The sequence below is a fragment of the Sardina pilchardus genome, chromosome 14, assembly GCF_963854185.1.
Source record: "Sardina pilchardus chromosome 14, fSarPil1.1, whole genome shotgun sequence".
Classification (NCBI taxonomy): Eukaryota; Metazoa; Chordata; class Actinopteri; order Clupeiformes; family Clupeidae; genus Sardina; species Sardina pilchardus.
In genome coordinates this window covers 33,881,179-33,908,809 of record NC_085007.1, presented here as the reverse complement: position 1 = coordinate 33,908,809, position 27,631 = coordinate 33,881,179, and the positions used below count along the sequence as shown (strand labels likewise).

Here is a 27,631-nt window from a genome sequence, read left to right as displayed (position 1 = left end):
TTAGCTAATCAACCTGGTTAGCATTGTTGGTAAAGTTAGCATTGCTAGCATAATAAGCATTTTTAGCGTAACTGCTAGAAATCATTAGCTAAGTTAGCTAATCAACATTTTAACATGAATAGAAATCATTAGTTAAGTTAGAACTGGAACGTTTCATCTTTAAACTGTCTACCTTCACACTATCAACTCTCTGTAAACTATGCAACCACCATGTTTACCCTAGCTACACCTAAGTAACCATATCTACATTATCTATCTATTTTTGCATTTTCATGCACTGGTAATTCCTTGGAATTGCATTTCTAGTTCTTCTTCTAACGCACGCAATTCAGCTTGAACCGTTTAACGTAGAAACTTCATTCAAACTATGTCGCGTAGGTCTTACTTACGCGATGTGTGCTTTGTATTTTTCAACTTTGTAACTTTTATACTTTTTAAACTATTAGTTAAAAACTATTACAATTTCCCCCATAGACTTAACATTGCTCATTATGACATCACGGCAGCAATTAGAATCTTACACCAGGTGGCCGGCCACCTGGGCACCAACTGTCAGTTTCTCTGGCTTTAAGCATACAGTCTCTCAGAAGACTACATATCCTGTTAACTGTTTCCTCTGTCCACAACTGTTTCAAAATAAAAGTCCTCACTGCAATAATACACTATTAAATCATTTAACCATTGAAACTACTCAACTATTTAACTGTTCAACCATTCCAACTGTCAGTTATCATCCACTATGCCTCCAGTCAACTACATGAAACCTCCATGTACCTAGCAACCAACATAGCAACCATTAAAATTAAGTGTTTATGACCGTTTCCATAGCAACCAGCATGATTATACTGCAGTAACTTCTTGTTTCCTGATAGTGGCCACCATGGATACCCTAGCAACAAATGTTTCAAAATAAAAGTCCTCACTAGCAAGTTAGCTAGTTAGCATGGTTAGCATAGTTAGCATTGTTAGCATAGTTAGCATTTTTAGCATAACTGCAAAAAATCATCAACTAAGTTAGCTAATCAACCTGGTTAGCATTGTTAGCAAATTTAGCATTGTTAGCATAGTTAGCATTTTTAGCATTACTGCTAGAAATCATCGGTTAAGTTAGCTAATCAACCTGGTTAGCATTGTTAGTAAAGTAAGCATTGCTAGCATAATTAGTTATTTTTAGCGTAACTGTTAGAAATCATCAGCTAAGTTAGCTAATCAACATTTTAACATGAATAGAAATCATTAGTTAAGTTAGAACTGGAATGTTTCATCTTTAAACTGTCTACCTTCACACTATCAACTCTCTGTAAACTATGCAACCACCATGTTTACCCTAGCTACACCTTAGTAACCATATCTACATTATCTATCTATTTTTGCATTTTCATGCACTGGTAATTCCTTGGAATTGCATTTCTAGTTAAACTTCTTCTTCTAACGCAGCCAATTCAGCTTCAACCGTTTAACGTAGAAACTTCATTCAAACGTTGTTGCGTAGGTCTTGCTTATGCCATGCCTGCTTTGTATTTTTTAACTTTGTAACTTTTATACTTTTTAAACTATTACTTAAAAACTATTACCATTTCCCCCATAGACTTAACATTGCTCATTATGACATCACGGCAGCAATTAGAATCTTACGCCAGGTGGCCGGCCACCTGGGCACCAACTGTCAGTTTCTCTGGCTTTAAGCATACAGTCTCTCAGAAGACTACATATCCTGTTAACTGTTTCCTCTGTCCACAACTGTTTCAAAATAAAAGTCCTCACTGCAATAATACACTATTAAATAATTTAACCATTGAAACTACTCAACTATTGAACTGTTCAACCATTCCAACTGTCAGTTATCATCCACTATGCCTCCAGTCAACTACATGAAACCTCCATGTACCTAGCAACCAACATAGCAACCATTAAAATGAAGTGTTTATGACCGTTTCTATAGCAACCAACATGATTATACTGCAGTAACTTCTTGTTTCCTGATAGTGGCCACCATGGAAACCCTAGCAACAAATGTTTCAAAATAAAAGTCCTCACTAGCAAGTTAGCTAGTTAGCATGGTTAGCATTGTTAGCATAGTTAGCATTTTTAGCATAACTGCAAAAAATCATCAACTAAGTTAGCTAATCAACCTGGTTAGCATTGTTAGCAAATTTAGCATTGTTAGCATAGTTAGCATTTTTAGCATTACTGCTAGAAATCAACAGTTAAGTTAGCTAATCAACCTGGTTAGCATTGTTAATAAAGTTAGCATTGCTAACATTATTAGCATTTTTAACGTAACTGCTAGAAATCATTAGCTAAGTTAGCTAATCAACATTTTAACATGAATAGAAATCATTAGTTAAGTTAGAACTGGAATGTTTCATCTTTTAACTGTCTACCTTCACACTATCAACTCTCTGTAAACTATGCAACCACCATGTTTACCCTAGCTACACCTTAGTAACCATATCTACATTATCTATCTATTTTTGCATTTTCATGCACTGGTAACTCCTTGGAATTGCATTTCTAGTTCTTCTTCTAACGCAGCCAATTCAGCTTCAACCGTTTAACGTAGAAACTTCATTCAAACGTTGTTGCGTAGGTCTTGCTTATGCCATGCCTGCTTTGTATTTTTCAACTTTGTAACTTTTATACTTTTTAAACTATTAGTTAAAAACTATTACAATTTCCCCCATAGACTTAACATTGCTCATTATGACATCACGGCAGCAATTAGAATCTTAGGCCAGGTGGCCGGCCACCTGGGCACCAACTGTCAGTTTCTCTGGCTTTAAGCATACAGTCTCTCAGAAGACTACATATCCTGTTAACTGTTTCCTCTGTCCACAACTGTTTCAAAATAAAAGTCCTCACTGCAATAATACACTATTAAATCATTTAACCATTGAAACTACTCAACTATTGAACTGTTCCACCATTCCAACTGTCAGTTATCATCCACTATGCCTCCAGTCAACTACATGAAACCTCCATGTACCTAGCAACCAACATAGCAACCATTAAAATTAAGCGTTTATGACTGTTTCCATAGCAACCAACATGATTATACTGCAGTAACTTCTTGTTTCCTGATAGTGGCCACCATGGATACCCTAGCAACAAATGTTTCAAAATAAAAGTCCTCACTAGCAAGTTAGCTAGTTAGCATGGTTAGCATAGTTAGCATTGTTAGCATAGTTAGCATTTTTAGCATAACTGCAAAAAATCATCAACTAAGTTAGCTAATCATCCTGGTTAGCATTGTTAGCAAATTTAGCATTGTTAGCATTTTTAACATTGCTGCTAGAAATCATTGGTTAAGTTAGCTAATCAACCTCGTTAGCATTGTTAGTAAAGTTAGCATTGCTAGCATAATTAGCATTTTTAACGTAACTGCTAGAAATCATTAGCTAAGTTAGCTAATCAACATTTTAACATGCATAGAAATCATTAGTTAAGTTAGAACTGGAATGTTTCATCTTTAAACAGTCTACCTTCACACTATCAACTCTGTAAACTATGCAACCACCATGTTTACCCTAGCTACACCTTAGTAACCATATCTACATTATCTATCTATTTCTGCATTTTCATGCACTGGTAATTCCTTGGAATTGCATTTCTAGTTAAACTTCTTCTTCTAACGCAGCCAATTCAGCTTCAACCGTTTAACGTAGAAACTTCATTCAAACATTGTTGCGTAGGTCTTGCTTATGCCATGCCTGCTTTGTATTTTTTAACTTTGTAACTTTTATACTTTTTAAACTATTACTTAAAAACTATTACCATTTCCCCCATAGACTTAACATTGCTCATTATGACATCACGGCAGCAATTAGAATCTTACGCCAGGTGGCTGGCCACCTGGGCACCAACTGTCAGTTTCTCTGGCTTTAAGCATACAGTCTCTCAGAAGACTACATATCCTGTTAACTGTTTCCTCTGTCCACAACTGTTTCAAAATAAAAGTCCTCACTGCAATAATACACTATTAAATTATTTAACCATTGAAACTACTCAACTATTGAACTGTTCAACCATTCCAACTGTCAGTTATCATCCACTATGCCTCCAGTCAACTACATGAAACCTCCATGTACCTAGCAACCAACATAGCAACCATTAAAATTAAGTGTTTATGACCGTTTCCATAGCAACCAACATGATTATACTGCAGTAACTTCTTGTTTCTTGATAGTGGCCACCATGGATACCCTAGCAACAAATGTTTCAAAATAAAAGTCCTCACTAGCAAGTTAGCTAGTTAGCATGGTTAGCATAGTTAGCGCAGTTAGCATTTTTAGCATAACTGCAAAAAATCATCAACTAAGTTAGCTAATCAACCTGGTTAGCATTATTAACAAATTTAGCATTGTTAGCATAGTTAGCATTTTTAGCATTACTGCTAGAAATCATCGGTTAAGTTACCTAATCAACCTGGTTAGCATTGTTAGTAAAGTTATCATTGCTAGCATAATTAGCAATTTTAGCGTAACTGCTAGAAATCATTACCTAAGTTAGCTAATCAACATTTTAACATGAATAGAAATCATTAGTTAAGTTAGAGCTGGAATGTTTCATCTTTAAACTGTCTACCTTCACACTATCAACTCTCTGTAAACTATGCAACCACCATGTTTACCCTAGCTACACCTTAGCAACCATATCTACATTATCTATCTATTTTTGCATTTTCATGCACTGGTAATTCCTTGGAATTGCATTTCTAGTTCTTCTTCTAACGCACGCTATTCAGCTTCAACCGCTTAACGTAGAAACTCCATTCAAATTTTGTCGCGTAGGTCTTACTTATGCGATGTGGGCTTTGTATTTTTCAACTTTGTAACTTTTATACTTTTTAAACTATTAGTTAAAAACTATTACAATTTCCCCCATAGACTTAACATTGCTCATTATGACATCACGGCAGCAATTAGAATCTTACGCCAGGTGGCCGGCCACCTGGGCACCAACTGTCAGTTTCTCTGGATTTAAGCATACAGTCTCTCAGAAGACTACACATATCCTGTTAAACTGTTTCCTCTGTCCACAACTGTTTCAAAATAAAAGTCCTCAATGCACTAATACACTATTAAATCATTTAACCATTGAAACTACTCAACTATTGAACTGTTCAACCATTCCAACTGTCAGTTATCATCTACTATGCCTCCAGTCAACTACATGAAACCTCCATGTACCTAGCAACCAACATAGCAACCATTAAAATTAAGTGTTTATGACCGTTTCCATAGCAACCAACATGATTATACTGCAGTAACTTCTTGCTTCTTGATAGTGGCCACCATGGATACCCTAGCAACAAATGTTTCAAAATAAAAGTCCTCACTAGCAAGTTAGCTAGTTAGCATGGTTAGCATAGTTAGCATTGTTAGTTGATGATTTTTTGCAGTTATGCTAAAAATGCTAACTATGCTAAGTTAGCTAATCAACCTGGTTAGCATTGTTAGCAAATTTAGCATTGTTAGCATAGTTAGCATTTTTAGCATTACTGCTAGAAATCATCGGTTAAGTTAGCTAATCAACCTGGTTAGCATTGTTAGTAAAGTTAGCATTGCTAGCATAATTAGCATTTTTAACGTAACTGCTAGAAATCATTAGCTAAGTTAGCTAATCAACATTTTAATATGAATAGAAATCATTAGTTAAGTTAGAACTGGAATGTTTCAGCTTTAAACTGTCTACCTTCACACTATCAACTCTCTGTAAACTACGCAACCACCATGTTTACCCTAGCTACACCTTAGTAACCATATCTACATTATCTATCTTTTTTTGCATTTTCATGCACTGGTAATTCCTTGGAATTGCATTTCTAGTTATTATTATTCTCCTAACCAGGTCCTAATTAGCTTCAACCGTTTAACGTAGAAACTTGGTTCAAACTTTGTTACGTAGGTCTTGAAAATAAGACTAAGTCTATGTATATTTCAGTTCTGTAAACTTGATACTTTTTGAAATATTAGCAAAATATTTTTCCCCATTGACTTTTCATAGACCTCTGAAGCTGCCCTGTTGCCCATATAAGGAGATCCGGGAGTTAATTGAAACCAACTGCCCATATATGGGAAGCTTTTTTGTAGGCGAACTTCAGAGGTCTATCGCACTGCACTGCTGATTAAGCTGATCTGCACCTGTGTCAAGAGCCAGCTGCTCAAGCTTAATTGACAGCCAGTTAAATTGAACCTGCATTATCAGCTCTCTCTGTCTACCCATTCACTCATACACACACACACACACACACACACACACACACACACACACACACACACACACACACACCTCACTGCAGCACTTCATATATACCACACTTCTCCATGCACTCCACAACATTCTCATCTTAACCTAACTCTTCCATTTCACTGCATCATAGAGCGCCATGCTCCTTACATCCACTCACACACACACACGCACGCACGCACACTCACTCACACGCACTCACACTCAGAGGTGGAAAAGTCAAGCTTCAGAGAGTAAAAGTCCAATCACGTATTGGTTCTATCTGTGCACTTAAACACAGGTGATCTCACCAATTAGCTGCTCTGCCTGGCTGAACAGTTACTACTGAGAATCAGCTGGTTGGTTGGACTTTTGTTGAATTCTGGGGTATTCTGACTGTATTCATGGGTTTCATCAGGTCCCTTTGCACAGGTGTATTAATCAAGCACCATGCAGTCTGCATTGATAATCAAGGTGCTTGATTGTATACACCTGTGGAAAGGGACCTGATGAAATCCATGAATTCTGATGTGTTCACCATAGAATGGGATCCTTTAAGCTCTGATATTAGCTGCACAGTTGGCCATGTTTAGGTCAGAGAAGGCCTTGTAGCTTAGAACATCCAGATATGGGTGATAGCATGGGCCGAGGGCCGGAGCCATTGTATCTGGGTCAGAGCTGGGTTTTTCCACATGTTTGTGCCACGTTTAGTTTGTGCCACGTTTACATTTGATTCATGTTAGGAGTAATAATGTTTCCTTATTGTATTTCTCGCTGAGACGGATCGAGAAGCCAACCGCATAGCATCACGCGCAAGATACTATGTGCCACGCTTGATAGCAATTCACACTACGAGGACTCTGTCAGTTTTACTGAGTGAGACTTAGACTGTGTCTGTTATTCACTTATTGTACCAACAATAAATCATCATTCAATCGCCGATCCTGATCCAGCCGTCAAGCTTTATTGACCAACTTCAATTCAGACATTAGAACATTAACCGAAACACAACGGTTTGCCCCTAAGCCACATACATACAACACACTGCCCCCCCCTTCCCTCACCTTCCTCTGTCCACAACTGTTTGTAAATTTAAGTTTGTTTCACATTTTATCTTATGTCTTGCTTTTGCATGCACTGGTAATTTCCTCGAAATTACGTTTTCTAGTTAACCGTGAAATTTCACACCGTGGTTAATAGTAAAACCGGTTTATCGTGACATCCCTATTTGGAGTACATAATAGAAACACAATTTCCCTGATTTTAGCCATTATCTGTAATATACAGGAAAGAATGGCATATTCGTGTTAGACAAAATAGGGAGGACTCACACCTGGTGTCCTGTAAAAGCTCATGGAGTCAGAGTCAGAAGCATTGGCACCCCACAGGGGACTTTGCTTTCCCTGGGGCCTATTGCACAAAACTAGGATAAGGGATTAACCCGGGATATCTTGGTTATCCTGGCTCAATTTATCCGTGATCCAGTTGCACAAAAGCGGGATAGGGGGCAGCAGGATATGTTATGCTATAAGTTACCATGGCGATTTAATCTGTGGAGCTAGCCTGCTCCTGACCAGGCTCACAGCCAAGATAAGTTGATTCTAATGGTAATTACATAATCTGATTGGTTCAGCTAGCTGTCATTCAAAGGAGACCTCCACGTGATTGTTTTTAAAGAGCTGTAGATTCCATTTATATATTATTTGCAACATGCATTTACTCGCAAAACACAGCAGAATGTCTGCCTAATACCATATGGATGTCATTTAAATTATGGTGGCCTTATAATTAATAACATAGCCTACTCGTTGTTTGCTTCTTTTTTGACAGATGTTTGATGAATAGGCTGCTGTAGTAGTTGATTGGAAGGGGAGGGGACATTTTTCGAAGGTGTTTTGAACTAATTCGGCTTTTAAGACAAATTAAGATACGTTGTGCATCTTTGTGGTGGCAAAGCGCTTCCTAATGACGTTGCGTGCCGAGACAAGGAAGCTCTCACACACGTGGGTGCATACGTACATTTGCATTCAGTTGATCTGCCACACCTACTCCCGCTATGTAACAGAAATAATCATGATCCCCCATCCAAAAAAGTAAAACTTTACCTCATTATTAGTCTATATCAAAAGCGGTTATTCACTTTGTGTGCAAGACGCTATTTTTCGCGTCTTTTTTATTCCAACCGTGAGTTATTTGGGGAGAAACGAGAACGCGCACACATACCGGATAACTTACACCTGGCTTGATGAATCCGTGTCTGCTTATCCTGGATTGGTCTTTGTGCAACCAATTAAGCCGGTATGCTCATGTTTTGGATTCAGTGATCGCAGCTCAGTAACTTATCCCGGATATCTTAATTCTGCTTTTGTGCAACGGGCCCCTGGTCTTGCTCGCCCTTTACACTTAAGATGTCAATACAACTCTACCTGCTACCAGTCTCCATTGATCCATAAATCATTACCTCCGCCAAGGAGGTTATGTTTTCATCGGGGACCGGCGTTTGTTTGTTTGTTTGTCTGTCTGTTTGTTAGCAAGATAACTCAAAAAGTAATGGATGAATTTCGCTGAAATTTTCAGCGAATGTCAGCCATGACCCAAGGACGAAAAGATTAAATTTTGGGAGTGATCCGTAATTCCGTCGGGATTCCAGAGCCGTTTATGTGTTTCGATTAGTGATGCAATGGCATGGTATGGCCACGTGGTGGCAATCTGAATAGTTTAGGTTCAAATGTATGACAACCTAGGAAGAACAATACAGGCGGGGGTCTGCGCTCTCCGAGTGCTTTTCTAGTTTAAAATAAAACCATGGCCAAATCTCAGATTTTTCTTCTTATTCTTCTTATTTTTCTTTCTTATAAAAGTGGTTTGATAAGCATGTGTGTATTACCCCATCTTTGTGTTCAAGAGCACCAACCGTGTTCTTTTGACTGTTTTTCTTGTCCGTCTCGTGGTCCTGAGCCAAATCTTGTGTGCTGGGAAGTTCTATCCTTGAATGGAACTGATATTTTCCACTGTCAGCATCATAGTAGTAGTATATCCCTGTGTTGGCATCATAGTAGAGCTGATTTACCTAAGGGACATCAAACAAGTTCTAATATGAGCAAAACAAATTGCCAGCCTTTCGAGATATTCATCAGACATACAGTTTCAACCTACACAAGCAAGTAACCGTTTGTGTGATTGTGTTAAATAAAACAGTCTAAAATGGATAATACCAGTCCTTGATTGCGATTGGCTGTGTCCAATGCCGTTATAAAACACTCTGCAACCCTTCAGCTGGGACCAACATTCAGAATTACCGTGTCACAAACTGATACACAACCGTTACAAATTTGTAATCTTTTACAAAAGGACAGATGGTTGCAAATATTCTGGATGGGCTAAGCTTTGACGAGTGGTGGGAAGACATGGACAGGATGGAAAAGAAGGGTTAAGACAAAGACAAGTAGAATGGAAATTCAATGAAATTCATATATTTCAAGTGTAGTGTTTAACAATTACGATTTACCTTACAGTCAGATATGATTGCATTACATATTCTATAAATATTAGTTTGATCCAGTGGCGTCACCAGCCGATTTTACCGGGGCTTCAGCCCGGGGTAATTTGAGCCGAGCCCGGGGTAATTTTTTTGAATGCTTGAATCTATCAGCCAGTTTCAAAATCAACCAGCATTTGCCTGGTGCTAAATGTTGAGCACCACTAGTAGTAGGCTAAGCAAGCTATCGATAGGCATCACAATACAACACTAGCTACACGTTTCTACATGGGCTAGCCCAGTGTTTCTCAATCTATGGGTACCGGGCCACGAGAAGATTATCTCACCCATTTTAGATTATTATCACCCATTCTTTTCGGTCATATTGCTGCGAGATATTTTCGCACAGAAATAACAGGCATATCATATGAAACTACGTAACCTGGCCTTTCCAGTGACACTAGCCACTAGTTTCTATGATAAATGGTTCGCGAGATACTTAGCGTTGAAAATTACAGTTACATACACAAATGAATGTCACAGTTCTGCGTCATACCCATTCTTCTCTGTGAAATATCTCATGATTTTGTAACTGCCCTATGGCAGACTGCATATCAAAATAAACAGGAGATCCTACTGATTCCAATGGCGTATAGAATGTATCTATATAATAAGCGGTAATAACGAGAAATCCTTTTTTGAAATCACATCAAATTTCTGCATTTTTTCATACCTCCCCATTTCCCCCACTTCAAAATAATTTATTTTTCCTATCAGAAGCTGTATTCAGACCCCTGTTTGTCATATAGCCATGGCAGATGCTTGATATGAATCGTTGGTAGGACTATGTGTTTGTCTACACACATTCCGAGAGGAGCAGATGAGTGTAGGCTAGGCTTAAAAGTTCTCTGCTTAAACTTCGAAAAGGAAAATTATATGTTTTGATTTAGACCTACAATAGGCTATATCTACTCAGACTCCTTGTCATCCACTGGTAGTACACTGTAGTGTGTCTCAGGATAGTGTACGCTTATGGGTAGTTGTAACAGCTATAGTCAGATAAGCCTAATTTTTCTCTCAGTGCTCTTCCTATAGGCTATCTTGTGTTCCTTGTAAAAAATACAATGTAGGATTATAACATAATAGGCTACTGTAGATCCTCCATTGCCTTCTTCATTTCGCGCACCCCTTAATGTCCCCTTAAAAAAATTTCACCAACACACATCCCAGGGGCTAAGCCCAGGTTGTCCTTAAAGTCTAGAAACGCCCCTGGTTTGATCTACTTGTACACCAGTTAAGATTCTAAAGTTATACTTGAAAGAGAAATTACAAATTCAAGAGAAATGAAAAATTGAAAAGAAATGAAAAATTCACCTAAAGGTCTATGACCGAAACGTTGTGAATACTGAATAAATGTTTGCATGCATAATGAACAGTGTGCGGGATCCTCTCTTTCAAGTATAACTGGGTAACCTATTCCGACGCACCTGTCCCCACAAAAGAGGTGTGCAAAAGCGTTTGTAAACTAAGTTTCCAAAGTTACCTTCTCAATACCAAATGTACAGTGAGGAGCATATGTATTAATACCATGCTAAAACAGGAATATAAAATCATCATTTGACAATTGATCTTAATGCCTTAATTCAAAAAATGAGTAAAAATAAAACCGCTAAGGACACCAATTTTCTTCGTGATTGAAGAATGTATCGTAAATAAATAAATGTTTTCCTTAAATGCTAAGGGAAGGAAGTATTTGACCCCCTAGGGGCAGGCAGGTTTTTGTTTGTAAAGGCCAGCTATTTCATGGATCCAGGAAATTATGCATCCTGATAAAGTTCCCTTGGCCGTTGGGATTAAAATAGCCCCACATCATTACATACCCTTCACCATAGCTAGAGAATGGCTTGGTGCTTTTTCCAGTAGGCCTGTTTGATGCTCATTGAGCTCAATGCAAATCAACAGTCCTCTGTCCTCGTCTTTTTTAGGTTCATTGAGTGTGAATCTTCACTGGTCTCATGATTTAAATTTTAATCAATTCGATTTGATGCAATTTCATGACTAATAGTGATTAGTCACGACCTCAATTTTCTATATTATTGCACATTATATTTTATTTATGTCTACATTTTCATTAGAATCATTACCTTCCAGATTCAATAGTTTTCAACTTCAACAGACTACTCACCTTCAAGGAAGTTGACGCTTGGCAATGGCCAGTCAGACTCTCTGTACTTAAGGCGAGACACCCCAGGTGAATAGGGGAAAATTTTTAACTTAAAGATATCTTCATGAAACTTTACCAGTTGAATACTCACAGAAATAGGAGAAAAAAATGTATTGCAAAGTTTTCTTAAATGTAATGCTTAAATATGCTAATTAGGCTATATCTAATTAAATATGCGCTAATTTGCATATCTTTTGATGCGAAGGATCTGACCATTGGAAAAAGCCAGGTTGAAAATTATTTTTTTGTTGTGTTGATATATCAAATAAAAAAACATTTACAGAGGGGATTATGAATATCTTCTTTTGTTTTTCAGTAAATCAGAAAATACTGCCAATTGGCTTAAAAAATGGATTTTCGCCCTATTTTTAGGCATAAGAAGTCATATAAATCAGGTCAAGAATGCTATATCAACAAATCCCTCTGTAAATATCTTCCAAATATAGTTAAGAATAAGATTGGAAAGTTTGGTGTATGTAGGTGCTGCAGAAGTGGAGATGCTTTGCATGGCGTGTGGGGGAAAACTCGTTTTGAGAAAACAGCCTTGAAACACAGCCAATGAAATGCGTTCTCAGCTTAGACTCGTCTTTGAACTTTCGCGATTGGTTGCTAATACAAAGGAAATGCCCATATCTGGATCGCATAGCGTCTTGTAGGGGAAACAGGGCTTTCCAACGGTGTCACACACGATATGATTTGGATCACGGTCACGGTAGTACATGACACTTTAGAATGGGAACTTTTGGTAAAATTAGGATAAATATATAGGCGCGAGTAGACACAATGTCATGAAATAAACACTTAAATGTGCAAATCAGACTTTGTTGTTGTAGTAGGGTGGTAGAATACATGCTAACTAGCACAAAATCTGGAAATTGACTAATGCTAAAAAAAAACATGTTTTCACCTGCCGTGTCTCGCCTTAAACTACATAGTGAATCTTACAAGAATTTGAGTTATGATTATGATTATGATTTTTGCACATCATGTATTTTGAAACACTTCTCCTAGACAGTTTATCAAAATCATGTCATATCAGCACTAAAATGATGTTGAGGGGTTGCTCAAGAGGAATTGTGACCAGATTTTTGAATTTTCGAAGTATATTGAAATGGCGAAGGTTTGAATTATGGCGTCTTATTGCGAAACAGTTGGTGTTATAGGCAGAAATAAGGTTATGAATTGGATGTAATTTGGCAGCTACATGTGGAATTGCTTCTGCTAGTCAGAGACAGAGCTCTGGCCTAAGGTGTTATGCGCAAGGAAAAAAGGTCCAGAAAACCTTCCACTGCAGCCGGCCATCCAGCAGTCCCGACAAACAAGAGGAAGAGGAGGAAGAGGAACAAAACGCGGAGGGGCAAACAGCGGTCCCGCGCAAGAAGCTCCGCCGTTGAATCAAACGTGATTAACATCTCCAGCCAGGACTTGAACAGTGACCAATGTAAGACACTTACACGGGGACTCTCATTTGTTCCTTCGAGAAAAGCGGATTCTTTCACCACCAAGGTAGAATTGTTCAAGTTCTTCAGATCAATAAGATTGAAAGCGTACTACAGTATGTAAAGGATACAGTTAGTTCTGGATTTTCTCTTGATAACGCAAGTCAGTCACAGCCCGTTTCTTCCAAAATGCACTTTAAACCTAAAAGCACATTCATACCGTATATTAACAACCCTTCTGTGGATACTTTTTGCCGCTTGGTAGAGAGAGATGTACTTGATGCATGTGTTCAGAATGAAAAGAAACCCTTTACATCTAATCTCTTAGAGTCGGAAAGAAAGGCCTTGAGAGAGTTAATGAATAATGAGAACATTGTTATACGTCAAGCGGACAAGGGAGGTGCTGTGGTGGTTCAGGATAAGACTGCATATATTAAAGAAATTGAGCGACAATTGAGTGATGGTGATGTATATATATCCTTACAGTCAGACCCTACGTGCAAGTTTAGCAGTGAGATTAAGACAGTCCTAAAACAGGCTTTGAGTAAGGAACTGATCAGTGAGGCTGAATACAAGTTTATGTTTCAAGTGAATCCTATACGGCCTGTCATTTACACCCTCCCGAAAATCCACAAGAATTTATCAAATCCTCCGGGCCGCCCTATTGTTTCGGGCAACGGCTCATTGACAGAACCCTTGTCACAGTTTGTGGATTCACATATAAAAGATTTTACCTTAAAGACACCACTGACTTTCTTTCGAAATTGAGTGAGTGTCAGGTGAACTCCAGTGATTTGCTGTGCACGATGGATGTATCAAGTCTTTACCCCAGTATACCACATAAAGATGGTCTAGATCATGGGTCTTCAACCGGGGGTCCGCGACCCCTAGGGGGTCCGCGGAGGTACTGCAGGGGGTCCGCGAAAATATTTCGTCTGAAGCATTTTTTTCTCTTCCAAAAAATAACATTAGTCAAAGTTAACATAATGTTCAATGAAAATCGCTTCATATTCGTTTTTAAATAACACATTGTAGGTTACCCATGAATCATGCTTGTGATAATGTGATCCCTGTAACAAGTGTGTTACCCAATGGAACACTTCCCCCCCCCCGTGCGTTTTAGTTAAATAGCTTCGTTTTCAGCGGCATCTGACCATTAACAAACTCGTTCTTTTCATTCTGGGAGATAAATTACGTTTCGACTGTTTGATTCGTTTGCTTAATGTCGGGACTGATGGACCTTGAACTTTGCGGGGTAGCCTATTTGTTCTGTGTGATGTTTTGCTTTGTTTTTTTTGTTTTTTTAAATGAGAGTCTGGTCTTTGCACGTCAAGGCGTTCTGCGTGAATTTATTAATCCAACGTTCTCCGCGATGTCATACCATCAAAATGAAACGATAACGATAATCTTGTGTGTTTGTGTTTCCTTGTGTAAGACAAGTTATATTTACACAAGATGAAGAGGCTCTCTGTCTGTATCAGGTTGAGCAAATGAAGCTTTGCCTGAATTTAGCTGAATTTATACCACCAGAGAGGGTTAAAGCGGAGCTTCTCACACTTGAATATTAATTCGCCAATGTGAATGTAACAGTAAACACAGCAACGTTGTATTTAAGACAGCGGCAATATAAACGAAAATGATAGTAGCAGTGGTATAAACGGGACAATCAACTCCGCGCCGTGCGTTTATAGGAAAATAATGCACTGCAATAATGCCTGCGGCGTCGGGAGCTTATTAACACTTCGAACGTGCATTATTTTCCTAGAAACGCACGGCGCGTCGTTGATTATCCCTTACATATCCACCTTAGTTGACCCTTGTGACATTCATTCTATTATACGGCGAGTTTATGCAACACTATGTAAAGAATTATCAGAAACGAGTTGTATAAAGCAGTTACCCCTCTGTTAATAATAACTTATGTTTAGAATGTGTGCGTGCGCGTACGTGCATGCATGTAGGCACTAATGACTGATGGTTCAAATGATAGGCATGATTTGAGGTGTGCCAGGTGTGGGGGTCCGTGCTCAGTCTCGCTCACAGTCAAGGGGTCCTTGGGCTGAAAAAGGTTGAAGACCCCTGGTCTAGATGCAATGGAACATTATCTAAAACTAAGGACAGTACAAGATCCCCCCACAGAGTTTTTGTTAATTTTGGCTAATGAAATTTTGACCAAGAATTATTTCAGATTTCAAGATCGGTATTATTTGCAACACCGGGGTTCGGCCATGGGTTCGCCAATGGCTCCTAACTACTATTCTATAAAATTTACACTAGAATTTAGTTCTGAACGTATTTCTTTTTTGGATGTTCTAGTTAAAAAAGTGGATACAATTTTGCACACTGAATTATACAAGAAAGACACTGACAGGAATACTTTTTTACATTTCAGTAGTTATCATTCGCCTGCTTTAAAGAGAAGTCTTCCTTATAGCCAGTTGACCAGAGTGAAACGCATATGCGACTCCGAGGATGCGTTTGAGTCCCATGCTAAAGTTCTATGCGATGGGTATAAAAATAGGGGATACGGAGAAAGTTTACTCAAAGAACATTTGGGAAGAGTGCGCCAGGTGGATAGATCGGAGTTGCTCACACCTAAGCCTAAGAAAACCTCTGATCAGGGATTGGCCATGGTTTCCACATACAGTCCCATATCTTCATCGGTGAATTCCATAGTTAATAAACACTGGCACATATTGAAGACTGATCCACAAATCGCGAATGCCTTCAGTCGTCCACCTAGACATTTTTATAAGAAGACTTCCAGCTTGCGTGATCTTTTAGTTAAATCGGATTTGCCTGCAACCAGGCCCACACACTTTTTGTCACAGATCCCTAGTGGTAATTTCCCATGCCACAACTGCGTGCATTGTTACGCTATGCTCAAGGGAGATACATTTTTGCACCCCAACAATGGGAAAAAGATTGCGGTCAGAGGCAGAATCACATGTAACACTAAACATGTAGTTTATCTACTGAAGTGTCCCTGCAACCTGTTCTATGTTGGAAAAACAAAACGATCATTGAAAACTAGGATTTGCGAACATAAGTGCTCTATACGCAACCATGATGAGAAATCATCGGTAGCTAGACATTTTAACCTGGCGAATCACTGTACCAATGACATGAAATATATGGGTATTGAGGTAGTGGAAATGCCCCGTAGGGGTGGGGATAAAGATAAGTTATTACTTCAGAGGGAGGCTTATTGGATACACACCATGGACACTATCATTCCTAAAGGGATGAATGAAGAGAACATATTGTCTTGTTTCTTGTAATAAAATGTTTTGAAATATGGGCTATAAGGAAATGAGGGGAATGTGTAACACATGTATTGTTTTATGTATATAATTTTTTGGTTCTTTTTGGGCTTCAAATGTTGTTTTTTTGCCAGCTGTGGTTACATGGATATGGGAATAATGACACTGGTTCTCCCCCTGTTGGAGAATGCTGGGGTCTAGCAGGGTCAAAGGGGATGAGCGGGGTTATTTAGGCACACCTAAGAAGGGTAAAGCCCGAAACGTCTGTGAGGCGATTAAAAAAGTAAAAGGAAACTGCCGTGTGCTTGCTTTATTTATTTTCAATGTTTATGATTTAGTATCAAGTAAGTTTAAGCACCCAGTTCGAAGCACTAAGGTGTTGAGCGCGCTTCTTTATTTATTCAGGGGTTTCATTGTTACAATCCAGTGCTAAGTTTATGGTTAATCTATCAAATCTATCAAAAAGCAGGACTACAAAGAGTACATCAGCCATTATCACTTTCATTTAAACACCATAATCCATATCATGTGTTTATGGCTTCAGGGGTCTATGGACAAATTTTGTTTTTAATAATGGCCAAGTATTGCACCGCAAAAACAAGCTCTAAACAGTATCTTAGTTTAAGACTTACCGAATCATAGAAAAAGCCAGTGCTGTGATCAAAGTACATTCCAGAGTTCTCATCAAAAACAAATCCTGTATGACATAGGGCCTCTTCAGCAGTGGCACGCAGCACATCAGCAATAGAGCCACTATTACCTGTCTGCAAACACATAAACAGTATAACCTTTTTATCTTTATCTCAAACATATCTGTGAATTAATCCATTTATAGGCACATGTCATATATGTTCATATATGTATGTTTATATTACATATTCATTCAGGGTCAACAAAGGAAAATATTACCAATTTAACACATGAGCTATTTTCTTGCAATAACATTGAATTGATCAAAATTGCAATCTAACCTTTATCCACCATTATTATCCAGCAATAGCTGATATCTATATCTTCCCATTTCCGCCAGTTCACCATGCATCTGAATCATTGTTAGTTGTGCCACATCATCCATGACAGTAAAATTAATCCCCAGCCCTGATTGGCTAGTACTCTGACCTGTATGAATTTTTCTGTAGCCTGCAAGCTGCCTTCAAAATATGACTGCCATGTGTATGCTATCATTTAAAAAAAAAAAAAAAAACATCGTGGAGGTACACATGGATACACAAAAAATAATGCAGGGCTGGCGGCTCACGTAACTTAAACAGATTACGCCAGTTTTCTTGCCCTAACTTTTCATACATTGATTCCCTCAATGTATTTGTGACTAAAATTAAGCCAATGACACTGACATAAATGGATTAAAACATGCTGGCAACAATTCTACAGTGGAGGTCAATCTGCCTCTGCCTTAAAACTAGCAATAGTAGGGGTGTTTCTTATCAACCTATAACCAAAGGAACTGCTGAATGCTCTGATGTATTGGTTGTACTAATGTTCAATTACTTGTATAAATAGTAGTGATGGACTAACTGGATGTCGAACGTTTTCAGCTTACACTCATCTCCATTAATGAGAAGAGTTGACAGTAGGATCAGGCTTGTGCAAAATTCAAAATTGAATTGAGAATAACTTCTTAACTCCAATTGTAGTTGTTTAACTATGAAGTTTCACTAAATATGTCAGAAATGATTGCAAAACAACAAACACACAACTTTTAATTGAAAACAGTAATCAATTACATTTCCAAGTAACCTTCCCAAAATTGAATGTACTGTATGTGAGACAACATAATATTCTTAACTAAGTAACTATGGAATTGTTTTGAATAGCCATGAATTGAATTCCACTTCCTGTCATTCCAATTCAAATTCAAATTCAACCTCCTGTGGGGTGGGGTCAATTCAATTCAAATTCCAATTCATGAATTGAATGGAGGCCAATTCTAATATTCGGAATTGTGCACAAGCCTGGTAGGGATGTAACAATGTATCATGAATCGGCTAAACATCTATAAAAATGTGTGAAGATTACAACCGGTTGAGATTTTAAAAAATAAATCAATTGTGATGGCATTTTGAACAGACTAGGGTAACATCAGATTGGTCAAAATATTCTTCTGATTTAAAACAATCTCATCAGAGCACCAGATAATAATATGCATTCATTGAGACAAGGTGACAACAAGTTCAGATCTTGTGTTCCTCTCAGGTTATATCTAAAGGAATATTGTTCAGTCTTAATTTGTCTGCAGTTTATTCTGTTAAAATAATATGAGAAAATTGGATCGTGAAATTGTCAATTTTACTGAATGATGAGTGGAGAGAACTTGCCGCAATAGGAGTCATTTCAGCCCCATTGTATTTTGTGTGGCCCACAAAGACCCAGTGGATTTCTGGCCCACTTGGTAGCCATGGCACAGTGTTTGAAACGCTTATCATGTAAAGTGAAAAGGTCTTTGGACTTACTTACCTGTGGCTGAAGAGAATTATTGGAATCTATGTTCCCACTTTCTTTACTGCCATCGCACAGGCTCATGTTACGGTAAACAGCACTAGAATTTTCAGCAGCAGCATCTTCTAAAACTTCCATTTCTGTCTTAGAACAATGGTAACCTCCAAAGTCATACCTGTTGTGATCTAGGTATCAAAAAAGATGGCAAATGCACAAGCAATTAATGTATATATGGTTGAGTTGTTGGCATGAAAAGAGAGTGTCGTGGGACACTAATTTTGACAGACCTACTGTAACTAGGCTAAAACATCCTGTTTTGCCAAGTTGAGATGTGCAGGAAGTTAAGGAATGGTATTACTTTCTATCACAAAGACACATAAACTGTGGAAATTGTAGATTTACAGGCACATACAGTACAAGCTATACTCTAAACAAGCAATAAATTGGCAGTAGTTTCCTCGATCATGGTGTGTCAGTCCCATTTAGGATTTTTGATTGTCATAATAGTACTTATTCTAGATTTGACATAAAATCAAACGAAAAGTATATAATCTAGTTACTTAAGAGCAAACTAAATTTGATTTTTTTTTCATGCACATTACAGCCTAGTGACGCATCAGACAAACCTATCTCTGTCCAAGTGTGATGCTCTGTCTGTGTCTCTGCATCTGTCTGTTTTTTCTCTTGCTTCTGTTGTGCATAAAGCTCAGCACTTAATTTGTTAACCTGAGGAATAAAATCACATCAAAACACAGACACATCAAACTAGAGTGTGATTGTACAGCAGAGCACAGATCAATTGTGACAATTACACTGAACAAACTTTAAAGAATCACACTGGGAAGACCAGGTATGATTGTAAAAAGCAGATGTACCTGCACCCCTATAGTTGAGAGGGTAGTTGACAAATGAAAAGAAGTACTTTTTTTTGGAAAACATCACTTTTCTAAGAATAAATACATATTTTCCGTCTTTTGACCGCCTCAGCCGCGCTTTAAGTAGTTCGCACCAGCACAGCGCTTCTAGTAGGACGTCAAGGCGGTCTAATGACCGGGGCGTGGCGCTTCTAGTTATAAGTGGGCACGGAGCTTCTAGTGTTAAATCACGATTAGATTTGATTTTCAATTATTGACCATTTTTTTTGTATGTACTATCTGTTTAGTGCTTTACATTGTCAGATTAATCATTCTATATCTTAATCAAATTTAATAAAAAATGCCCTCCTCCCCCTCCTCCGCTTTTGGTGCCACCCTGACATCTGGCTGCAGTGTAGCTGCACAACAACAAGTAGATGCCACATATTGGGTACTGAAATATTCACAAGAATCCATAGAAATTGAATCTTCATGTTGTTTTATCCAATATTAGTTGTCCAGATGTATAGTCTAGCTTATATACAACCATTGATCCAACAAAGTAAATGCAAAAAATAGAGACTTTTGTGTAATTTGTCCATATTTTGTGTAGTTACTCTATATCAGAACACCTGACATACAATCCAAAAAGTCTATATTCTAGCCTCTGTGGCCCTGTGTCAGTACATCACACAGTTATTCTGATGGTCTCTCCTCAACCTGCTGTGCCTCAGCTTTCCAGAGAGGTCAAGCTTTTGATTACAGGTCAAACTAGGTGGGAACAGTGGCCTCTGAAGCAGGCGCTGTGCCATTTTAGGCAAACCTTAAAAAACTATACTGTGCATTATGTTTAATTAGGGGTGTGAATCAATCTCTCCCTAGTGTCTTCCTGGACGTAAGATTGGGGGTGTGGCTACATCGTCGATTCAACCTTTGAGTTCGAAGTTCGAGATTGAGATGTAATTTCGATCGATTTCGAAATAAAAACAAAATCGTGACACACCTAGCGCACATAGTTAAGGACTACTTCAAGAATTTCGGAGTACTGCTATTCACGGGGTGTTTTACTAGGATCATGATCATGGAGTTACACTCTTTTTAATCAAGTAAATTATCGTATAAAGTCTTTCAGAAAAAAAAAACATTCTGACCCACGGGTTAGAATCTTGGGTCTAGAATGCAATCTAGAATGCACCCAAAACTATCAACAAGTACACACCCCATATCCACATACAATTAGTATTTTTCCCCATTTTAATATTCCCATTAAACTGCTACTTTTTCCACTGTCTGCCAAAGGTTAGGGTAACATGAACATTTTAATGGGAACATGTGAATTGTAGTGTGCAGGTACACTCAGATTTCAAGTTCAACCTGAAGTAGTTTACTGGTCCTCCTTCCCACTCCAACTTAATTCCGGTCACATCGCTATAATACTATCTAAACAAAGCCTAGAAAATGCACCAGAATAAGTTACATACCTGCTGTCTGAGATCTTCATTGTAGTCATCTGTGTTTTCATGCTGTTGTCTTTGACTAAGTTGATGTTGGAGTTTCTGGAGCTCTGCCCTGCACATCTTCAGTTCATGCTCCAGTGCCTCCACTTTCAGTTTCAGGCCAGACACATCAACACCATGTTCAGCTTCTCGACTCATTTTTTCAAGATTGTCCAGACTCCTAAAAGTGAGTTTGGTTGAACATGTTAAAAAAAAAAAAATAGCTGGTTACAATACTCAAAACAAAAAAAGGATATCTGTGTTTAATTGAAGGCAATACATCAATAATGAAAGAACATTTTATATTACACTGAATTGGTAAATGAGTCACAAAATCTGAACCCTTCATTCTCTTATTGATCAGCATAGGGAGAAAACAGATTTTATCCCATCACATTTCATTTGCCATGAGGCTTCAGTCTAAGCTCAACTCTCCAAAGCCACCATGTCCTCGATGGCAATTAGGGGTGTCACGATTCTCCAAATCCTCGATTTAATTTAATTTTCAATTTTAAAGCCACGATTCGATTCGATCTTTTTTATAAATGCATTCATTATCCATTCATTATGTCATTATTATTATAGTGCATGAAAATGCACTATACTGTTATTCCAAGTCTTCTTATTACATGCACTGTACTGTTCTTCCTAGGCTTCTTATTATTATTAGTACAGTGCATGAAAATGCACTGTACTGTTATTCCAAAGCTTCTTCTTATTACAGTGCAGTGCAAGTTCTGTGTCATAGATTTTTTTTGCATTTGAATATGATTCCATAGGCCATTGAATGCTGGGCGTGTCCAAAAATACCACATTTTCAAAAAATCATTTTGAGAAAATGGGGCAGAACACCATCATAATTATTTGATATGTTAATAAGAAACATCTAATCTTTCCCCAAAAAATGTTTCATGTTGGTAGATGCTGTAATTTTTTTGCAATAGCATGTCAAAAATGCCACAAGATGGGTTTTCATCAATTTTCAAGCATCAATATCTTCCACACTGTTCACCACATAAGGACAGTTATTTAACACAATATACAGAGCATACATTGGAAGGTCTGTATTCAATCTCAAGGTTCTAGCTTAAACATTAAACTTTCCACAGGCCTTCAAAGATGCTGCCACAAAGCATAGAGTAAAATTTTCAAGCAAATTCAAGCACCACAAATACTATGATATACCCAAGCTACACCCTTGGAAATCCATATTCCTCAAGTCATGGTAGCGTATTTTAAGCATGGGAAGTTTGAATGAGCTAGCTTAAACACGTTTATAGAATTAGCCATTTGAAAATGGCTCTTCAGAAAAAACTGCTTAAAAATGCAGGGGGGGAGTAGTTGCTAAAACATGTTTTGTGACAAAACTGTTGGGAGTAGAGAGCTGATATTTGGGACTAAACCTATTAAGAAGTGTGTGAACAACCTTGATTTTTTTCAGCCAAATCTGTGACGGTTGAGTGGGGACATTTGTACGTTTGGCATGGAATGACCCTCCTATTAGGACAATCACACACAAACACTTCGAAGAACATACTAGCTCATCCTGTAATATGTGTAGCCTACATAAAATATCCTACTGTAAGCTAATGTTACATTTGCTAGATATCCTACCTGCTGCTGCATCATCGTTGATTGGCGTTGTTTGAGATTGTATTCCGTATTCCAATGGTGTCTAAGTCTATAGCCTATGGCCTACTTTTAACCTGCATTAGTGTAGATATGAAGGCTATGTAAACCAAAGATTCTAGAGCGGAGCGCTCTATGATCTTTGATGTAAACTATCCTACCAGTCGTTGTAGGCTACTAAAGTGTCAGCTCTTGCAACTCGTTTCAAGTTGGCAACTTCATTTTCAGTCTTTTAAATTCTAATAAATGAAGAGTTATTTTCCAAAATAGCCTATATCCACAACTTTGATGCATTTTCATAAATCACTTTTTTTTATTTTTTTATTTTAAAGTATATTTTTTGGGCTTTTATGCCTTTAATGATAGGACAGTAGAGAGAGACAGGAAGTGAGTGGGAGAGAGCGTTGGGGTGGGATCCGGAAAGGACCACGGGGCGGGAATCGAACCCGGGTCGCCGGCGTGCGGTGCAGGTGCCCCAGCCAGTCGCGCTACGGCTGGGGCCCATAAATCACTTTTTAAATGTGACTTTCCAAGTAATTTCAGTGAAATTGTAATTGGGTTATTCTTATTTATCTATTCTTCTGTGTAGCCTATGTTGTCTTTTTAACTATAGGCCTAATTAGGGTTGGGACTTTAGATGAATTTTCATGTTCGACTAATCATAACGTTATTGAACAATTAATCGATTATTTGCTAAATCATGACGTCACATGGCATTCAGAGCCGTGTAAACATTTGCCCCCACCCATCACTCCCACATGTCCAACACGCACACAATTGATATTAACGATGATATTTAAAAAAAAAAACCTTTATCAAGACATAAGTTGTTTACAACAAGTTGTAAACTTTATTTTACAGGGCATTATGCCATCCGACGTAGGTCCTATTTGAACATGTAGGCTAGCGATTGCAACGCTCACTGGTCATCTCCGGTGCTGGTTTCATTTATGGTCGGATGAACATTTTGTTACCTTGCCGGTCGGGCCGTTATCTTATCACTTTAACTTCACTTGCCGGCAGCTTGCGAGGTAATCGTTCAAACACAGGTTATCCTACTGGTATATTGGTGATGAAACAATTAAGAGGCTTGATGTCTCGGAATACCAGATTAATAGGCTTCTTTTCATTTAACATGGATCACAAAACAGTTCTTTTCATTTAACATGCTTCACAAAACAGTTCTCCCGCATTCATTAACATAACACTCTCGCACTTCACGTTCTAACCACAGCACTTCCTGCTTACGTTTTACTAGGTACCCCGTTTCCATGAGCCCCTAAATAAAGAAGAGGTCCAGCACTTCTCCTCGCCTCTATGCTCCTCGCTCGCTTCATCTCTGCTTGTTTTTGTCATGCGCGCAAAATACCGGAACATGTTGCTGTTCTCATATTGCGTGAGACTAAAACGAATATTCATTAGGCATTTATTTTAGTCGAATAAATTCTCAACAAACATTATTCGATATTCGATTATGGGTCATTCCACGCCAAATCAACCAGAGCCCACGCACTTGCGTCTCAAAAAAATCTGAAAAAAATACCATGTGTGCCTATGTTACCCAGGAGACAACAATCAATACTTTTCAAGTAACAGCCAGTTTTACAGGGGGAGGGGGGTGTCAAATTTGGTGCATTTTGCCCTTGTTCAGGTGGGAAATGAAAAAGAAAGATTTGCATAAGACAAGTCAAATTGGTGTTTTTAAAAAGAAGAGGTAATGCAGATTATAGACAAAAATATTTAAAAAAAATCGTTGTATATTCCCACAAGGTGTTAGGGTGCTCTGAATATGAGATCCAAAATTATTTTTCAAACTTGTGAGGTCTGCTGTTCAGTCCCTGATGGATTTTCTTTTCTCTTCGTTGCTTTTTCGGAGAGTGTTTCTACTTATCTCAATAAGAAAAAAAAACCCAAGAGTCTATGTTGAGTAAAAATGTGTCTTCTGAAGGCCTAAACAGAACACAGCCAAAAACTCCAATAAAATGTTGATCAACTTTGAGGGACTGCTATGACCATGCAGGATCATCCAGACTACTCGTAATGATTTTACTGCATACTATTCCTATTTATGCACCAGCCTGCAAAATCTGAGCCTCCTACAGATTCTAGTTCTTGAGCAATGAGCTTGTGAACTTTGACAAAAAAAAGAGGCAGAACAAATTTGACACCCCCCTCCCCCTGTAAAACTGGCTGTTACTTGAAAAGTATTGATCTTAGCACAAAAACATTTTACAGAGTGTCTCCTGGGTAACATAGGCACACATGGTATTTTTTTCAGATTTTTTTGAGACGCAAGTGTGTGGGCTCTGGTTGATTTGGCGTGGAATGACCCTTATTCATTAACAACCCTAGGCCTAATATAATGTTTTACACAGCAACCTTTTTGCATTTACATGCAATGGTAATTCCTTCCATAGAATTACATTTTCTAGTTTATTTATTCATTTGTCTAAAAGAAAATCCCATCCACTCCCGCTAACTTCTAGGAACGCAACCAGTAGGGGGCGATGAGATTACTTTCCCTCCCTTCCAGACATTCTCTGACGTCGCACAGTAGGGAGATTTCCCGTAATGTTTGGTTAAGAAGCTCAGTCCAGCCTGCACGAAAACCATGACGGAAAGTCATTAGCAAGATAAGTGAAAAAGCTATGTAGCCTATGGTAGCCTACTGTATAATAAGGTAAAACATTACCTAGAGTCAAGTAAACCTAATCAAAAACTCGATGTCACAAATGTCAAATTTCTGTGTGACCCATCTATCAGACCAGGTACAGCAAGTTACAGGATGGCTAACGTCACAAAGTCTGCGCGTGAACGATGGGAAGTAAATGGAATGTTTTTCAGTCCCCTCAACAGAGTCTGTTTCTCCATTTATTTTACTGTCTATGATCCTGACCTATCATTTACGGTCTATGATCCTGACCCCCTGGTTCACCCAGTCTACGTGTACTCCGCAGTCCATGGGAACGCAGTCAACGCACCAGAAATTCTAGTCTGGTCCAATATCTATGGTCAATTTCGGTTCCTGTGTCAAGTGACGTTGACCAGAGCCCGTCTACGGAGAGCCTTGCCACTCGCTATTAAGTCCTATTTAACGACTTTTGGTTGCAGTTCCACCAGAGTTCCACTGGGGGCGATCGCCTGAGTGCAGAATGAATGGGAGTCTATGGAGCTAGATGGCTAAATGTGTCTCTTTCACCCAATTGTTGTTGAGAAATCTCAGATTTGATTGTTGTTTTTGCAAGTTCAACATGGGTTATAGGTCGAAAGTTGAATGAACGAGTACGTATGTCCTTCCGATTTCTTACAGGTTGAGTTGTTGTTGCCCATACCACGCTAGCATTCTGCTAATGAAGCTTGAGTGTATGACGTCATATACATTTCAAAAGACAATTTAAAGCAAATAAGTGACTCTAAAAAATCAAACACCACGCAATGCGTCATTTCTTTGCATCCCCTTTCGAAAACAACATTCAAATGAATTGACAAAAATTATATTCTGAGAAAAGTGGATTTTGAGGGGTAATAGCTCCATAGACCTCCATTCATTCTGCACTCCAAATGTGAGCGCCTCTAATGGAACCAGCGTGGAACTGCAACTATTTCAAAACCGGAAGTATAACGACAGTGGCAGTTCTCCCCTTATTAGACATTCTCTGGTTCTCCCCTTATTAGACATTCTCTGGATCTGACCAATGATCTAACCCCCTGGCTAAGTTAAACCAGAGAATGGTTAAACGCTATATTGGTATTCATCAGGTCCCTTTCCACAGCTGTGCTAATCAAGCACCATACAGTTTGCATTCATAATCTAGGTGCTTGATTTCATACACCTGTGGAAAGGGACCTGATGAAACCCATGAAGAGAGCAAGCTTTTTGCACTGATGATGGTGTGAATGGGACCGAAAACGTTTTGCACTAGGGTAGCACTTTACACTCCTCACTAGTTGGATTAAACTTTGCATCGGCAACATGTGTGAGAGTTCTCTTTTTGACTGAAGGACTTGTCCATATGTCTCAATGAGTTTCGTACTTGCGAAGCTAAGGCTAGGCAATTTAGAACTTTCCGAATGACGTGAACCTACTGATGTATTCGATAGGCTAAATTTGTGATGGTCAACCAACACTGTCCCACACGTTGATGCTTTCATGATGAGCATACACAGTATCTCGCCACCTTTGGGAACGGCGAATGAAGCACTTGAGTATGGCACTCTAAAATACTTGCTTGAAACTGACTTGTGTAAGCAAACCTACTTGTTCGTTTCGAAATGCAGGAAGTCGTGGCAGCCAACGTATCGTCGAAAGCATACGCTCTGTCTCTTTTCCTTGTAAACACTTACCCGCTGACTGAAATGAGCACTGTAGCCTACCAGCGTTCTGTGAGGAACGATAAGCAATAAACTTCCTGTTTTGACTTCCGGTCGAGTAACAATATGTCAAAATATAAGTCCTGTATCAGATTTAATATTTCGGAATCTGATATTGATTTTGTGGCAATAATTCCGAGGACACTGAAAATCTATCATTATTATGACACTTTGGTACATCAACACATAGAT

The 27,631-nt window shown here is 38.5% G+C and overlaps 1 protein-coding gene across 1 annotated transcript in view; it reads right to left on the bottom strand.

The window, feature by feature from the left end:
* Positions 1 to 27,430, bottom strand: part of aggf1 (angiogenic factor with G patch and FHA domains 1) — a 137,467-nt gene extending 110,037 nt beyond the window's left edge. The window contains exons 1-6 of the mRNA XM_062553671.1: positions 27,413 to 27,430; positions 21,425 to 21,620; positions 19,716 to 19,815; positions 19,108 to 19,274; positions 17,265 to 17,396; positions 9,116 to 9,298 (exon numbers count right to left, since the gene is read on the bottom strand). Coding sequence (XP_062409655.1) covers positions 9,116 to 9,298; positions 17,265 to 17,396; positions 19,108 to 19,274; positions 19,716 to 19,815; positions 21,425 to 21,598 — 756 coding nt within the window. The 5' untranslated portion in view covers positions 21,599 to 21,620; positions 27,413 to 27,430. The remainder of the gene's footprint in view (positions 1 to 9,115; positions 9,299 to 17,264; positions 17,397 to 19,107; positions 19,275 to 19,715; positions 19,816 to 21,424; positions 21,621 to 27,412) is intronic.
* Positions 27,431 to 27,631: the final 201 nt, after the last annotated feature.